General features: G+C 38.7%; 1 protein-coding gene across 1 annotated transcript in view; it reads left to right on the forward strand.

The window, feature by feature from the left end:
* dve (SATB1_N and homeodomain domain-containing protein dve) overlaps positions 1–18540 on the forward strand; it is a 109635-nt gene that overhangs the window by 40022 nt on the left and 51073 nt on the right. The window contains exon 2 of the mRNA XM_018011521.2: positions 1746–3125. Within this exon, the coding sequence (XP_017867010.1) occupies positions 3060–3125 (66 nt within the window). The 5' untranslated portion in view covers positions 1746–3059. The remainder of the gene's footprint in view (positions 1–1745; positions 3126–18540) is intronic.

The following is an 18540-nucleotide window of genomic DNA, read 5'->3' on the forward strand; positions in this document are numbered from 1 at the left end:
CCGAGAATATGCGAGTGCATGGGTATGCATGTATGTATATGTGTGTGAATGCCGCTCTGCGTATGTGTATGTGGTGAGCGACTGCTAACAAAATAGCAGGGATAGAGAGCATGATAGAGAGAGAGAGAGAGAGCGTTCACAGCAATTTTTAGTAGGAAAACAGATAAGGAAGATGATAAATGAGAGCTTTTTTTCTTTTCTTTTCCGCTGATAATCTGTACCAATTGCCAAGAGCCGATATCCCCAACCCCAATACTTATACTAAGAGAATATGTATATACACATGGAACTTTATGTATGTGTGAATATGTATATCTCTTATGTTTAATTAAATATGAGAATGTTTGCATTTTTTTTGTTTGTAATTTTCGCTGCAGCTGCGTGTTATTTTAATTATATATTTTAGCTGTTTGCGTGCTATAACTCCACCCCAATGGGGGAACGAGCCATACATATATACCAATAGCGGCTGCATATGTATCCTGACAGCTGGGGCTATGTACCGTTACCATTTACTCGAGCGTCGGCTTCCTGCACGGCGGTTGGCTAAATCCAGCCTAGCCGAACACCTAATCACATGTAATGCGCGCGCATTATCTGCGCTCTTATCTGCGTCTCCGCCAAGTGGTCAACTTCGTGTGTCAAAGGCACGAGCATGGACACTCACACACATACAGAGCAGTCGCCGCCATCCATTTCCATTCGTCGAGGTGCTAAATGCGGAGTGGGTGTTGCTACTGTTGCCGGCCTCTACCGTCTCCCTCACCCTCTCGGCGACCCACATAACGACATAATAATAATAAGCGCTGACGATTTACTCTTTCATCCCAGTCGGGCACAGGCGCGCGAATCTATATTCCCGCATCGCTCGCACTCGCGCTCGCACAGTGCTGTCCGCTTAGCCGAGTGGCTCACGCCCACGCCCACTCTCAACAATAGCTCGTCTGTGTGCCAGTGTGTGTGTGTGTGTGTGTGCGAGAGTGGGCTTGTGAGTGTGTGTGGCATAATTCCACCCGAATTTGCGGCAAATCCATTGAATTTCGCTACAGCGCACAAAAAGTAAAAGAAAACGCGCAGCCGAAGGGAAGTCGTTTAAGATGGTAGTGGAATGGGCATGGGCATGGGTATGGATGTTGAAGTGGATGTGTTTCGGAGAGGGGTGGGGAGGACTGGGTGAGCCTGTCGCCGAGACAAGTGCAATTCTGCGCCGGAACAGGTTTACCCCAGTTCGTGAACGCAAGTGTGTGTGTGAATGCTGTGGCTCTCACACGCGCTCTCGCTCTTTCGCTCGCTCTCGTTGTGTGTGTGTTTTGTTTTGGTCACACGCATACACACAAGCAAAGAGTGACGCTCTCTGAAAAAGCAAATACTACTAATTCTACTCCGTTTTTTAATAAAGGAAGAATTTTGAATTTTTATTTGGTTTATTCGAATTCAATGCATTTTCTAATTGGGAGAGAATGTTTACAATAAAACTTGATGTAATATAACTCGCTGAAATTGAGAAGATAATATAATAATAAAATCTATTATATAAATATTTAAAAAGCCAGTTAATAAAATATAAACTTTTGTCTCTCTTGCATTGAATTATTCAAGTTAGACAAATGATATAATAAAAAAAAAAAAAAAAAATATACGTTATAAATAGAGTCAAATTAATGCTTATAAACTATTACAGTCTCACTAATATATGATATACAAGTATATGTAATATAATTATTCCAACTACTACTATTTTTCAGTTTGCTGCTACTATTTGAAACGCTCGCACGCACACATGCATACAGACTGCAAGAGAGCCGGTAGCGGTGAGAGCGAGCACGAGTGCGTGCGTGTGTGCGAGAGGAGGAGAGCGAAATCGTATTTTCTAGCCACGCACACCAGCGCACACCAAAGCCAGCCAGCAAATGAGCAGAGACGAATACCAACCGAATGCCGGTCTTTCGGGACGGGGTTCGGGCACGAGGGCGGTCTTCGTGCAAGTACGTTCGGTTCGTGGTAGTGCGAATGCGAAAGAATTTTGTCAGTTGTGCGACAACTTGTGCTGTGTAAGGATGTCCAAACGCGCGTCCGTTTAACAGCCAAGAGCAGCCAGCAGTGCAAGAAGAAGAGCATACGAGATACGTCAAAATCGAATAATGCTGAAAATAAATACATTTGCCATCTAGTTAGAGAAGACAGTACAGGAAAGAGAAAGACACACAGTTAGAGAGGGAGAGCAAATCAAAGTAAACAATCAAACATACACACAAGAGACATTTGCGCTTATCACAACAGCAACAACAAGAACAACAACAAGAGCAACAAAGTTAATCAGAGTATCTGCTTGAACAATAGCATATGAAATCTTTTGCCGGAGTCAGTCTTCATTGGCAGCTCGAGTGTTTTAGTACTTGAGGCTTCTTATCGCCAGCGACCGTCGGTTCTCTTGTTCTTTTGACTGTTTTCGACACGCTGCCACGCCCACGCTACGTATTGCTTTTTGCCTCCTCCTTTGCTAATGATGTCGCGCCGTGAGCTGTGCCGCAACAACAACAACAACAACAACAACATCAGCAGTAGCAGCAGCAACAACAACGGCGAGAATTGCATATGCAACTGTGTGGCATCCACATCGAATCCGTTCCGCTAAAAAAATCGTTTGCAAAGTCGCGTCGTTCCGTCTTTCGTTTCGTTTGTGCTTGTGTCTAATTTGCGTCTCCATCAACAACAACAACAACAATAGCAACAACAACAACACTGCTTAATAATCAATAATCAAAGCGTGCTTTAGGCCTTATCGCTAAAAAAAAATATATAATAAGAGAAGAAATTGATTCGCGTTTCCATCACAAACCAACCAAGACCAATTAATGCCAAAGCAATTGCCACCTGCATCGACCCCCACACAGTCTCTCTCAGCCCCCTATCAAACCCAACGAGAAACAATCAAAACCAAGGCACATAAAACTTAAATAGTTTATTGACAACAAAAGTGCCAGCAAAGTGCATTCACAATACACAGTTCTTCAAATCAAGTTCACGAAGCTGCAAGCTCAAACCCCAAACATTTTATCATGGACTTTCAGAGCGCTATGGAAACCTTTGCAGAGGCCTGGGTGGCCGCCAATGCCGGACAGCAGGTGAGTTGTCAGGTATTAATAGAAATTTATAGAACTATTGAGGTGCAGAAGATCAAAGTGAGATCAGCTTGAAAAAGCTGTATATGTATATCTGATGCAGATTATAAACACAGTTGATCCTATCATAATACGATATATTAAGTGATACGTGGATCATAAATAGAGTTGATCGTATATACAAAATACAAATAGCTAAGCAGTTTGTCGTATATATAAAATACCTATGAATCTGTGGCTATTCCTTGAAGTCGTGGGTTCGAACGCACGCTATTACATTCTTTATAGACTTTGCTCTACCTTGATTCGAACTCAGAATTAAGTGCATATAGTAATGCTAACAGGAATCCATCGATTGCAGCCTACAAGTGTAGCCTATACTATATGTAGTATGCAGTCTCTTAGCTCATCATTTGTACAAAGAAATACTATGCCCTAGTTAAAAATTTGAATATATATGTATAATCGAAATACAACTTCTATGGACATACAGAAGTTCAGGCAAGAAGTATTAAAAAACTCTTGGTATGATATCGAATCGAATTTTCATAAAATAAGAGAGGCTGGACTTTAGATATTAGAATACATAAGCAATATAGGATCTATAAATATACTCTTGCAGTATATACTTATATACTTGTACTTATATACCTAGACAATAGTTCAAGTCTCGATCTAATGCATCAGGTTAAACTATTGTAGATTATCGCCTCTACCAAAAGCTTGACTTGCTTAAAACTTCTTTTAATTAACTTATTATCACAAAATAAATAAATATAAATAATAAAACTGTGAAAATATTCTCAATATAAGCAAATAAAATAATATTCAATATATATTTATCTGAGTACTATATAACACGCGTAAACTACGCATATAGCAAACTCCTTCACTAATAAGTATTTGTTAAATTTTTAAATAAAACTTGCTTAGCTGAAGCATCAATAGATTCGACGACAGAATTCAGGCTAGTTAGAAACAAAATTAACAAAATGACCTTAGATAGATAGATAGATATATAGATAATTCTATTCTATTTTAGAATACTCTATTTAGAATAAATATGATAATCTTTTGAGTAAGAGAATCTATCTATATTAATCTTTCTATCTATACGCAACTCTGAACTAGTATAATCCATTCCTCTTTTATCTTTATTCCTATTCATTACAAAGTCGTTTCACTACAATCTTGATTTAACTTAAGACAACAAAGTCAACTCGTCTCTATTTCATTAACCCTCATACTATGTCGTAGCTCTCGTAACTGCTCTAAGCTTAACCGTAAATAATTTCAATGGGTTCTACTCGCATTAGTCACCCTTCAACTTAACACGAAAAAAACCAACAACATTTAATCTGCCGTCTCTGAATAAAGCAAACTGAATCAGTGCAAATAAACACAAATAGTGAAAATGCCAACAGTGCCGCACAAAAATTTGTATACACTACAATAAACAAGTAAGAAGGCTCCAGTCGAGACTGCTCGACTAGGAGATACCCTGAACCCTCCAAACTGATATTCTAATCATTCTGGACTTCTTTTATGCACACATACATACACATGCACGTATAAGCACGCGCTTTGCAAACTGCGCAGCTAGCAGCGGCTGCGCTTGGGCTGCACTGCAGTGTGGGCAATATAACGAGAATTTATTTGTTGAATAATTTCTTTTGCAGACATACGATCTTAATGAAACTTTTAGAGCGTAATCATATGGCTTAAATGTGTGTACATTTCAAAGCACAAGTCTCTAGTACTTGAAATGCGTTTTTTACAAATTGGGGGCGAAGGGGGCGTGGTATCCAAAATCTGTAAATTACAAAATCTTTGTATCCATTAACTTTATATACAACGCAAATTTGAAGTCTCCAGGTCTAAAAGTGTTCAAAATAAGCTGAAAAAACATTGTCGATTTTTCGATTATTCTCGATAAAAAAGTTATCGGATGAGTTATCGAAAAAATAAAGCAAACTTGTACTGCCTATGGTATACACGAGTATGCTTGCCAAATTTCAGCTCTCTAGCTCTTATATCTTCTGAGATCCTTTTGCTCATACGGACGGACGGACGGACGGACGGACGGACGGACGGACGGACGGACGGACGGACGGACAGACGGACAGGGCTATATCGACTCAGCTCGTCGTCCTGATCAAGAATATATATACTTTATGGGGTCTGCGATGATTCCTTCTGCCTGTTACATACTTTTCACAAAACCATTATACCCTGATTTCCCATTTTCAATGGGTTCAGGGTATAAAAATGGGCTAACTGGTTGAGATGTGTGTTTGCGAGATTGTGTTGCAAAAAACTATTGAAGTGGTAATTGATTATAGGGCTGAAATTCCAGATGTTCCACATAATTACAGCTAGAGTAGAAATTATATATTCTGTATATTCCTTCCATTTATTCCTTCTATAGATAGAATCTCTGAAATTTTTTTAAATGATATGTATTTCATGTATTTATTTTATTTGTGCAGCACAAATCAATATATATATTCCATGAATCCTATTTTTTCTAAATTTTTGATATTTGCTTTGTATTCTGCTATATCAAGAGTTGCAACCTAAAAAAATTTTAAGAATTGTATTTAACCATTTTAGTCAACTGCAATTTATTAATTTTTTTAGTGTTTCAGTTAGTTTATGGACATCTTAGTAAGGGCATAGAAAAACTCATACACACTCACACATACATACGCACATTTACATGACAATGTAACGTTTTCATTTATGATAAAAACAGTGAAAAAAAAAACCAAAAAAAAAAAAAATAGAGTAAAGCTAAATTCATGTGCGACAATTTTTCGCTATTTATGCAGATTAAGAGATAATCCTTATCGGGTCGGTGTTTCAGAGATTGGAGAGCAGTGCCACGATAAGCGTGCTCTGTGTGGTGGCGTGTGGTGCAGCGTGCGTGGTGCAGTCCGGTGTAAATATTACCTTTGGCGTGTGTATTTTCTTTATTTGTATGCTTAACCATGTGGGCTAATTGCCTTCTTGTAATGTGGTGCGCCTTGGCCAAGCCTCACCACAACATCGTTCTCCTCCCCCAGCGCTCTCTCCCCCACTCTATCTCTCTCTGCCTCTCTCTCTCTCTGGGTCTCTGTGCGATATCCAAGTTAAAAGCTTTTAGCTCTGCGCTGTTCAGATAAGATAATCCGCTGTGTTTTGTCGAATTGCTTGCTTATTGCTAATTTGGGCATAAGGCGTTGACAACACACACACACACACACGCATGCACAACTTAGATATAGGCACGATAAGTGCCGATAACACGTTGTAACTGTAACTGTTCAGGTTTAACTGTATTTGACTTTTGCTCGCTGCGCGTCATCAACAACTTTGTACGAATACCCTGCAAAGATGTAAGTGGGGTATATCGAGCTTTAACAGAAAATTTTGTCAGAGGGGGGCTGTTCTTATCATATATATTTTATTTAGATCGGAAGTCATAGTCGAAGAAAGCTAGCAGTGACTATTCGTCTCTACTTCTATCCTTTCATCCGCTTGTCTGTCCGCACTTCCATCTGACCGTCCGTCTCTCAGCCCTTCATTCTGTCTCTGCGTCGTGAAGTCGTCTATTCGTTCGTCAGTTCGCCTCTCAGTCCTTCCGTCTGTCAATCCGTCGTTGCGTTTTACTGTCCATCCGATCTTCTGGCTATCTCTCTCATCTCATATCTCATGATCTGTGTGTCCATCCATTTGTTCATTCATTTGCCTGTATATCAAATTTATTTATTTCTAACCTAATTATCGATCACTTTTTTATTTTCACCAAATCGATTAAAATCGATAAGAAACTTGATTTTTGTTTTCATATTATCTTTGCCGCCTCTTCAGCCTTCTCAGCCTAGCTTAGTTCCCATGGCATACCTTTCCTAAATAACTCTAATGATATCGGATAAACTTATTTGATAGGGATATCTTGACGTTATTTAGGCGAATTCACATAGGCAGTTCATCTAGGCTGGGAGGGTAACTCCAAGTCGGGCACTCCCAGCTAACGCGCAATTACTATTTTTTTGTTTATATCGGAATTGGGTCTGCTGACTGCTGACATGGGCGGCCAGATACCACCACCCCCACCCAGCCCTACCCTAGCGCCCTAACAACCCCACCCCAAGCTTCACCCTTAACGTCTCGCTGTCATTGATATCGCAATTAATCCAACTAAGTGCGATAAAATTGATTATGAACATGCTGGCGTGATTAGTGCTAGGCACAAATTGTGGATAACACACACACACACATACACACTCGCACTCACACACACTGGCATATATTTGATGGACTACATGTGTCCGCGTAGCCATTTATTAGCAGGCATAATTGATTATGTCGTGTGAGTGTAATTATTATTTATCTGCCGCACAACAAATGCGTGTGTGTGTGTGTGTGTGTGTGTGTGCCATATGGCTATATAGTCTGGAAATTTTATTTGATTTGATTTGGATGGATTTACAAGTGATTTTTGTCTTTTGAACACATTGGAAAAAATATGGAAAAAGCTCAACAAAAACAAAAATGATGTGTTATATATTAAATAAATCAAGGCATTAACTGAATATTGATATCACACACGCACGCAGCGAGAGAGAGAGAGGGAGAGAGAAAGAGAGAGAGACGCCGACTTATCGACATTGTCTTCTTGCCTAAATCAAACGCACTGTAGACAAAGCTCCAAGACGAAGAATTTCGTAGTTTTGCTATTGTTTCATTTTCATTTTTTGTTGTTGTTGCTTTTTTTTTTTTTGACAGTTTTATGTGTGTTTGGAACGCAGACGCTTAGTGAATCGTGAATGGGATTAAGATAAGACTAAGTTGGGCAACAGATAATAAAGCACCCGCTCTGCCCTCTCATCCCCTCACGCTCTCTCTCTCTCTCACACTCCCGCTCGCTCGCTTTCTGTATATAATTTGTGAGCGTCTATAAATAAGGCACAATAAAAATATAAATGAAAAAGCGTTGAACTATAACAAATCATTTGGCTTTATAAAGCATATTTCTTTTAAGGTCAAACTACAAAAAATTCTTTTTGCTAACTAATTATAAAGCATTTAGGTTTTTGTTGTGTTAATATGTCATTTAATATCGACTAGATAGAGGAGGCGGAGAGGAAGTTAATGACATGCTTGTCTAACTGCTTCTTTAGCCGCTGATTAGGCAATTCTGTTGCCGCTGCATTTCCTCAATCATTTCCTGCATTCGTTAATCAATAAAGCGCAGCCATTCCAGTTGGCTAAGCCGTCGCAGCCACTGTCTTGCCTCGGCCGCTCTCCCCCCGCCCCGCCCCTCTTGCCGCTTGCTGCATTTCGTTAAATTCCAGTAGTCAAATGTTCATTAAATGCTGCCCATAAATGTCCAAACTGTTTGTCATCTCTTAAAAGAGGGGAGCCAGTTCCATTGCCAGTGCCAGAGTCCCCCCCTTACCCCGGTATCCCCTCGCGTTTGCCTTTTGTGGCACGCCTCCGCCTCTGACTTTGTTTATTGTTCAGCTTGGCTTTCTTTTCTGCAGGTGTGCTCTAACACCTCTTTTTAAACTCTTGGCGCATTTATCAGGGCTTAGGCGTGTTCCTTTCATACACACGCACACACACACACACATTCATATATGTGCTCACTCACACTCACGCTCTCAGCCGCTTTTGCTTTTCTTTTATATATTGTCACACATTTTTAGCATTTCATTCTGCGCTTTCTCGCTCTGACCAACTGCGCCCTCTTTCTCTCTCTCCCTCTCTTTCTCGCTCTCTGACTTTCTGTGTCTCAGCTGAGTTCAGCGCCTTATGCGCTTTATATATATATTTATAAATATATATATATTTATTAATTATTCAAAGCCGATTGGATTATAATAATTTATATTCATTATTAACATAAGTTGCTCGACTTGGCATCTCGCTAAGCCCAACTGGAATTGGAACTGGAACTGGATTTCGGAATTGGAATTGAAATTGGAACTTGCTCAAAGAAACCCATATACATACATATATACATACAAATGTATAAGTAGGTAGGGCTTGTATTACGCTAATCTAGCTAATATTTAAAAGACACACGTAATAAAACCAGTTTCTGAGCTTGCTTTAATAATCTAATATGATTTGTATATTAGAAAACAAGCAAATGGGATTAGAGCTATAAAATTTTGAATATCATAGCAGATGGAAAGCAGAACTTATTTCGATTAGTTCTAATCTATATTAGCTGAAGCATAAACTTAGTGAGGAAAGGAGTTGAGTTGACAGTTTTGCTCTTCTTCTTCACAAACTCATTCCCATCATGCAACTTGACATGCATATATATATTTAAATATATATTTCCCCTAAATATGATTATAAATTTGCCGAATTGTAAGCTCATAAACTTTGAAAATTTGTTTTCAAATATAAAGTATATTTAAAAATAAATTTTCTTTTCTCTTTTGATTTTGTGAGAATCTTTAATCCATTTGAATTTAAAATAAATGTTTTTAATTCTATAAAAAACATTCCAATTGATATATGAGCTCCATAAAAAATATATGTGTTTTTGATAAATTTAAGAATATTAAAAATAATCTATATGAGCTCTGTAAATAATCTACTTATAAAATATAAAATAAAATAAAAAGAAAATGTATTCAGTTATATTGATCAGATTGTTTATACAAGTATAACTAGAATATAGCGTATAAAATCCTTTAAAATATTTTATTATTTAGTATTTTTTATAAATTTTATTTAGAGAGTATTTAAGACTTAGGCTCTATTTACTCCCCTCTTTCTCTCTCTCTCTCTCTCTTTCATTCTCTCTCTGTTGTTTAAGTATACTATAGTCAATATTTTGCTCCATTGTCCCCCAAGACATGCCCTTTCAACTAAATTACAGGGTATCTGGCTGCTCTAAGCACTTGCCGTTGACATCGGGCAACGCTTTAAGTTAATTACAACTTGTCAAGTTGTCTGTAAGTTTTTGGCAGTTGCGGCTCAAATGAAATGGCCTTAAATCAATTTCGTGGCATGTTCTCTGATTCCCTATTCCGTTCCATAAACAGAAAAAAAAACGAAAAGCGAAAACGTTTTGAAAAATGCCGCTCAGTGATAATGTGATAATCAACACGCCACATATATGAGTGTGTGTGTGTTGTTGTTGCTGCCCCTTCCCCTGCAACGAGTTAGGCAGGCAGAGCTGTTGCAGCTATCGTATAACATTTTTGTTTCGCAGCTAATGACACATTGATAAAACGATTTGTAAGACATTGCGATAAGTGCGGTTCAGGCTTTGTAGCTTAAGGCAGTTCAACCAGCCCAAAAACTCTCTCTCTCTATCTCTCTCTCTCTGTCTCCCTCGCTCTGCTTCTCTACTTCTCTGATAAAACTTAAAATGACGTGTTCAGGAAATAAATAGGTGTATGATTAATACAATATCTAAAAGATCGTAAGATTTTCGTGGTAGAGGCTTAATGGAGCAGATGCAGCGCATTGAAGTTCGGGCAGAGTGTGAGTGTGTGAGTAGCTGTAGCTTCAATCAGAAATGATTGCTGCGAGTCATAAACCGATGGAGTAATCACATTTGCTATACCTTTGGATGTCATTCGGCTAACGAGTATAAGACGTATGTGAAAATCTCAAAAATTTACCAAGGCATCAATCATATATGATTGATGGGAGGCTACCTAATATGTAGGAGATACATGTGACTTAGACTCTTAGACTTTATTAAAGTTGTTTAAGGAATATAGTAATTAAATAATGTTAGGAAATCAAGGCTTCAATCAAAATTGATTTATGTGAATCCCATTGATTGATTTGAATTGTTGCATAAATATGTAGTTCTTAATTGTTAAAGGTTTGCATATCCAAGGCTTCAATTACAATTGATTGATGCAAGTTTTATATAGAAATCTCCACACATTTTTCTTGGTTTTCTCGTAACAGAAATAGTTTACATAGAAAATTATTTTTAAAACGCCTCAGCAAAAGGCATGAGCTCAATCAGAGCTGATTGAAACGAAATCCTATTCATAATTTCCCTCGTATAGCCCGCCTTTAATCATGTGAATTGGCTCTGAGGCGCTGTCAGCTCTGTCATTATGTATTCTTAAACACATTTATTAAGCAGCTTTAACCAGCAGATGGAAAATTCAGTTCAGGGAAACACGAACACGAACGAATCGAAACGAAACATGAATAATATTTACAATCTGTGCGCATTTCTGAAATTCATTTTGATTTTCAGTTCTGTCTCGGTTTCCGTTCTTTGCGTTGTTCTGTTCCCCGCACCAAGACATTGTCACCTATCTCGCTTAATTAGTGGATTTACCATCCTCTTCGATATATATGTATATATATTGCTCCCTCGCCTACTTTTTTGTTTTTGTTTTTATTTATATATAGCGCATCCAAATCCGAAAATTTTGGGGCTGGGGGCAGGCGAAACGCACATCGACATAAATTTGACTTAATTTTTGTTTTTAAAAATTATGACAAGTGGGCTGGCATATTGTTTGGGCGTGCATAAAGTATTCTCTTTCGCCCATCTATATTTCTGTTCCCCTCCAAAAAATCATTTTTGTTTCTTTCCCAGAGACAAGTGAAAATAAATCCAAATGTTTTCATATATAGCAAATCATATTTTATCTTGGTATATTTTTGCCTTCTCGTGGGGATGACGATGATATTGTTGATCGCACTAAAAAAAAAACAAAGTTGAAAAACTTACATAAGCCGCAATGCTTATTTTTTATAATTTTTTGTTTTTTGTTTTTTTTTTCTGAATTTTTTTGTTTGTTTCTTTGAAAAGATTTATAACATTTCATTTCGTTAATTTCGAAAGGGGCTCGACTAAGTCGGCGGCGCATATTACTAATACGTCCCGTTGAAAATCATAAGCCGCACGGCAACAAACGATTTCTACAAGTCACAGCGACAATCGGCTTAAACTAATACTCAGCCAGAGCCACAGCCAGAGCCAGAGCCACAGCCAGAGCCAGAGCCACAGTCGAAGTCGAAGTCGAAGACTCAGTCGAAGTTTAAGTCTCTCGTTCCCCGTCTCGGCATATTTTCGTTAATAGCAGCCAATGATGGAAAAATGTCGGTAACCTCGTCTTATTTAAAGTATTAACTGCTAACTAATGTGCGACACATTATAACGAGCCAACAGCAACAAACAGCAGCAGTGAGCCAGAGAGGGGAGAGAGCTCGATTAATGCTCTACTAAGTAATACCCTATATGTACACTATATATATCATATAGTATTTGGAGATTCTTTCAAGAGTTATAGAGAAGCAAAAAGAAAGAGGTAGAACGGTAGGTAGATAGGTAGGTAGAGATGCAGAGGAGTGGAGCGAGAGATAGGCGTTAAGAGAGAAAGGAAGATAGAGAGAGAGAGAGAGAGAGAGAGAGAGACAGACGTTAAAAGAGAGAGTTAGATAGAGGAAGAGCAAGACTTAAGGAAGGACTTCGATTATATACAAAATGTTAAGGGATCATATTATCTCAAGATTGCCTTAGTATAGTATTTGTATAAAGTGAAAAATATAAATATAACTAGCTCTTAGTCTGATTATCATAAAAAGAGCTTTACTCTTCCCTATTCTTCTGACGTTTCTCTTATCAAACTGAAATTCACACATACCCTAATAAGAATTTTAGTTCAGCAAGCCCCAGCTGCGGCTACAGGGTATCTGTAGTAAATCTCTGCGTGTTCATATCAATAAGCTCGACTGGCTACCAGGTCCAGGCGCTACCAAGCGCTCCAACGCCAACGCCTAACAGAGAAGAAGAAAAAAGAGGAGGAGGAGGAGAGAAAAAAACAGGTGGAGCCGAGATCGGGCTGTAGTTGAAGCTGCTGAGGCTGCTGATCATGCGAGCATCTACAAAAGAGATTATATTTCCTAAGCGCGCCCAACAAAATATGAACGAGCATCTTTTGCGATCACTCTGTGTGTGTGCGACTGTGTGTGTGTGTGTGTGTGTGTGTGTGGGGAGAGACACCTAATGCGCAGCGATCGCTGCTGGCTGCTCGTCGGCGATCGCTGAGCTGCTTAACTAAATCCGGCTTAAGGTCCGACACAAAATTAATGTCGTTGAAAAACACAGCAAAAGTCACACATTAACGCCGACTGCGACGCTGACGCTCAGGAAGTCGGCCCCGGCAGAGGGGCGATTACCCACCATCCATGCGATCCACGATCTTCAGGCTCCACTCGGGCAGCGGAGCAACTGACACTGAGTCTAAGACTTAGACTTGGACTTAGGCTTGGTCTTAGACTGGGGAGGAAACGCTTGTGTGGACATTTTACAGCGGATTAGTTAGAATTTGTGGCACAAAGCGGAATTGCAAAAAGGAACACATAATATTTGTAACTGCCACTGCTTGGCAGTTAGTCTATAACTAAATTGACTCAAATTATCAAAAACAAAGAGGTGCAGTCTACATCTCTCTATCCCTCTCGCTCTGTCTTCGTAGAGAGCATTGCTTGCACTAAAGATTTGCTACGTCTATAATAATATATGATATAAATGTCTCAATACTGAACTCTTTCTACTTCTTTCGCTCTCTCTCTCTCTCTCTCTCTCTCTCTCTCTCTCTCTCTGTCCTATCCCGTACTTACATTTATCCCCATCTCTGTCTTTAAATCAGTTTCTTCCTCTCTCTCTCTCTCCCTGCCTATTATTCCTCTCTTTCCACCGATCACTGTATTTTCATCTATTCTGATATATCTCTCTCTCTCTCTTTTTGTCTTTATCCTTGTATATCTTTCTTCTATCACTCCACTTTCATCTATCGTAATCTCTTTTTGTTTTGATGCCTAAATCTCTGTTTCTTCGTCTCTCCATCGATCTGTTCTTTGCACTCCTCTCTCTCTCTCTCCCGGTCTCTCTTTCCCTCCATCTTTCACACAGACACTGATGCTTCTTCTAACTATCCCCCTCTCTATTCATAATCATCAGCTGAGCATTTGGTTAGACTTTTATCAATAAATTGTATTTTTTTTCTTGGTCATAAAATCTTGCTGTTAATCACAGTCATAAACCGTTCCATATTCGTTGAGCGCTGAACGATATGGAAAAAAAGCAAAAGCCGTGCCCCGCAAATCGGTAATTAGAGCAGTATAATCTATATGATAGAGAGCCGCCTTTTATCCAAATCTAATCAATGTCCACAGCGCCGGCAACAGGGTATCTAAATGCGTTCCTTCTTTCACATCGAAATTTTTGTTTATCAAAGAGCTTTGCAGCTGGACAGCCGGACAGACGGCGGTTCGACCAGTCGACCAGTCGACCGATCAACCATATCTTTTCCGTTCTGTTCTGTTGTGCTCACATTACGATATATAGAAGCATTTAGATGGTGCCCCTTCTACCTGGTTAATCTAATCGACTTTTGGCGCTGAGAATTAGTCGCATGTTGTCCAACGAAAAAACGAGTGAAAGATAACCGGAACGACAGCTTGGGCTTAATATGCGGGGTATGCGGACAGCATGGCCTAGGTTTTGCTTGATTATTTGTATTTCGGCTTGTTTATCAAAATCGAATTTCGATAAATTACATTTTATCTTAATGAACTGCCTTAATATGGTGTGCGCAGTCAGGCAGACCCCAGTGCGACACGAATGAAAGCAAACACTACCAGCGCTTGATTGATTAAGCACAATTATCGGAATCACTTCTTGTAGCCATGGATAATGAGTAAAGCAACGGGTGCCCGGTCACATGTTGAAATTAAGTGCAAATAGATCAGTGTTAAAACGGACGGGTTATACACAAGTGAATCACTATTTGATGGGGGGGGACTAAAGAGGCAAGACATGTGATAGTAACTGATATGGAGGGACTTAAGAAGAGTTATGGATACTATTCATGAGATGAATTAGAAGTCGGATATGATTGGAGAAGTTATAGCAGCGGGTAGCTGACTTTATATAGATATATGTGTGATTGAAAAGAGTTTTCAGAAGTCTCTCTAGCTGAATGGATAACTACAGAAAGAAGTATGGTTTTGATTCAATGGATAGTTGAATCTAACAGTATAGATATATAGATAAGGATTTGGTTCAATGGATAGTTCAAATAGGATAGATATATAGATAAGATAATATAAGATCCTATATGTAGATAGATATATTGATATAATATATTAAATAATATAAACCATTACATGGCTTTTCATAAGTCTCATGTCCCTCTATCTGAATAGGTAATTATAGAAACAAGAAGACATTTGGTTCGATTAGTTTATGGATAGTTAAATCTAATAAGATATACATGTAGATAAAAGAATTTAAAATATTATTTATATGAAGTCTATATATATATTCTTCTGTGCACATTGATCTGTTTTAAAGAAAAATTGTGAAGAAAATTTGTTAAAAAAAATAAACTAAACCTGGGAATGTCTGAGTTTTTTGCTATTGCTGCCATATTTATATGGAGTACATACATACATATATATGCAAATTGATATATATAAACATATATGTAAAGAGGTGTTCAGGGTCGTTTAGAAAGTCAACTTAAGTGACCGTTGCAAGCAGGGGGGTTGGGGGGGCGACACCAACGCCTCGTTGCACACAAAGCCAATGTCTGGCAACATTTTGCGTGTGCCACACGAAAGTACAAATCAAGCATATGTATATATGTATATCTAGCTATAGCTTTGTATGTATGCAAGCGAAAAACAAATCAATTCGTAAACAAATTGCAACCTTTCAGCTGGGCTGGTTGCATTTCAAGCCACAAGCTCTAGACACACGATATGCCAATAGCTAAGCTTTGCGTGTTAGATAAACCTAATCCAGTTCAGGTGCCAGCACGTGTATGTGTATGTGTGTGTGTTTGTCTGTTTGTATGAATGTCAGCTAATCTCAGCTGTGTATTGTGCCATTTAGTTAGATTGCGAATTGCACAAGGCAAACGCTAATTAGCTACGAATCGTAATGCCATTTCCATATCCCAGTTGGCTGTGGCAGGAAGTTGTCAGCATTTAACGAGTGCTTGACAGACACTTTAACACACACACAAAGACACACACAAACATAGTCAGTCATTCAGTCTCACACTTGCAACCGGAGCAGATCATGGAAATGCGCTTATGTCGGATTATCCCGTAATTTATGTTTTGCAGCGCGCTGCAATCACAATGGAATCGCCTTCAGTTCAGTCAAACACACACACACATATACACGCATACATAGCTAATTGCCACGATCATTACACACACACACACACACAGTCACAGGCTAATGACAATGCGGCGCAATGTGAGAGGAAACGGCAGCAGCAATTGCTGCAAGCGTTTTGTCTTGACAGGGGCCGAGGCAGTGGCAAGGCACAAAAGGTAGGGGCGCAGGCAAAGGTGGACAGAGGCACGGCCTGGGCCAGGGGCAGGGGCAGGGGCAGATGACAAAACAAAAATTGTGTCATTCTGTCTGCAGCGGCAAAGCAGGATCGCTGCCGAAGACGAAGACGAAGTTGAAGAAGACAAGAGAGTAGGAAGCAGAACAGCATTTGGCCGAGAGGGGCAGAGTTTGAGCTGCAGAGGGGGGGCGGAGGGGACAAGAGCGCGCACCCATCAACCGGAAGCGTAATCGAGCTAAACGGACATACAGCCAGGGAAGTGAGCAATGTGCGTGTGTATCTCTCTCTTTCTGTGGGTGTGTGTGTGTGGGTTAACGTTAACCCATTGTACAGAGAGAAAAAAAATACAACAATAAGAAGAAGAAAAAAAAAAAAAACAGACGACAAAAAGAGCGGGAAGCATTGAGGAAAAACGCCATGAGGAAATTCAGCCAACTGGCTGAAAAACGTTTCTTGGCCAAATGGCAGAGGCTAAAAAAATAAAAAGAAAAAAAAAAAAAAAAAAAAAAAAAAAAAAATAGCAGCAGCAGCAGCTAGACGAGGGCAGCAACACGTGCAATTAATAAGACGCAACAGCAGCTCAAACAGGTGAAACGCGACGCACTTTCAATTCCTTTTCGAATAGATAAAGTCAATATTAGGGTGGGTTAAGACTAGTTGAGGTCGAGGCTTCGCAAGGGGTCAAGAAATTGCTATAAAAAAGAGTTTAACGAATCGACTCGATGTGGGAAAAGAAGTTGATAAGCGAATTGTTGCTAGAGTTGGATGGAAAGTGCGCAAAAACTGTTTGGAATTTGAATTTGTTGAAAATTAAAATTGAGTTAAAGTTTGATTATATATGCAGGAAGTATTCCTATGATAGTGCTAGCTCTAATTATAGTTCCAGTTGGAATAGGAATGGAACTGCAGTCTAGGTTGAAGCAAGCTTCTGCTATGAACCTGAAATATAATTCAAATTGAAATGAATCAATAAATACCATAAATAACATCAATATATAATAATAACATATATATATATAAATAACATCTGTATATAATTATAGATATGTTAAGCTATCTTTCATTATTCTAGCTTTCTATCTTCTACATGAGATAGTAATTGAATAAGTACTTTCTCTTCTTTGTAACTAAGCATCCTCTCTTATCTTTAATCATATTTACATATATATACAAATATGTTTTCGGCTTGAGATTAACTATAAAACGCATATTGTATGATATATATATTTATAAATATATAAATTCCTAAGTCCATACAGAGAACGTGTAATACATTCCGAATAAATATTTCCTTAAACAACTTTTAATATTTATCATACTGAAACATTAACTTCACAATATATCCTAAAACCTAAACCTTTTTCAAGTCCCATATACCTAACTTTCCATATAAACTTTTCACTTCAAAATCCAATCCATAAATAACTCACTGCTGCTCTTACTGCCTTTACCTCTTCAATCAAACCCCAACAACTCTTCTCGTATACAAAAAGCTGTGTCATGCCTTGGCATTTACCGCATTATAATCATTATAAACAAATTAGTTATCAGTTAGCATTAATTATGGCTATAATTAGTAAGCAGTTAACAATTTGACAGCTGATCAGCTTAGACATATTGAACCCTGCATATATTCAATTTGTTATTCTCTTGTCTTTTGTTTTGGCTATCCCATAAAAAGCTGAGAGCTAACAGATCTGCGCAAAATAATTGTGTTTGGCTGGCGTCGAACTTCCTGAAGTCGTAAAGCGCGTGCAGTAAAAAAATAAGGCGGAAATTAGCTGCAATTGCAAATGAATCTGTATCTGCAGCGGTCTGAATGTATCTATAGCTGGGCAATTGCACAAGTAGATGAGAAGCTGTAGATGAGTTTTTATATCTGAGAAACCTAGAAATTCTACATTTGTATCTATAGCTGTAGCTAAGTATCTGAAGCTATAGGCAGAGCTTTGTAAATGTGGTTCAAGCTGATTTGTATCTATAGGTGTCTCTGACTACTTGTACAAGTATCTGTGTCTCCACTTGAGTATCTGAAGCTGTGATTGTAGCTCTGCATCAGA

Source organism: Drosophila arizonae, chromosome 5 (assembly GCF_054131065.1).
Source record: "Drosophila arizonae isolate 15081-1271.41 chromosome 5, UAZ_ARI_1.0, whole genome shotgun sequence".
In the NCBI taxonomy this organism is placed as follows: domain Eukaryota; kingdom Metazoa; phylum Arthropoda; class Insecta; order Diptera; family Drosophilidae; genus Drosophila; species Drosophila arizonae.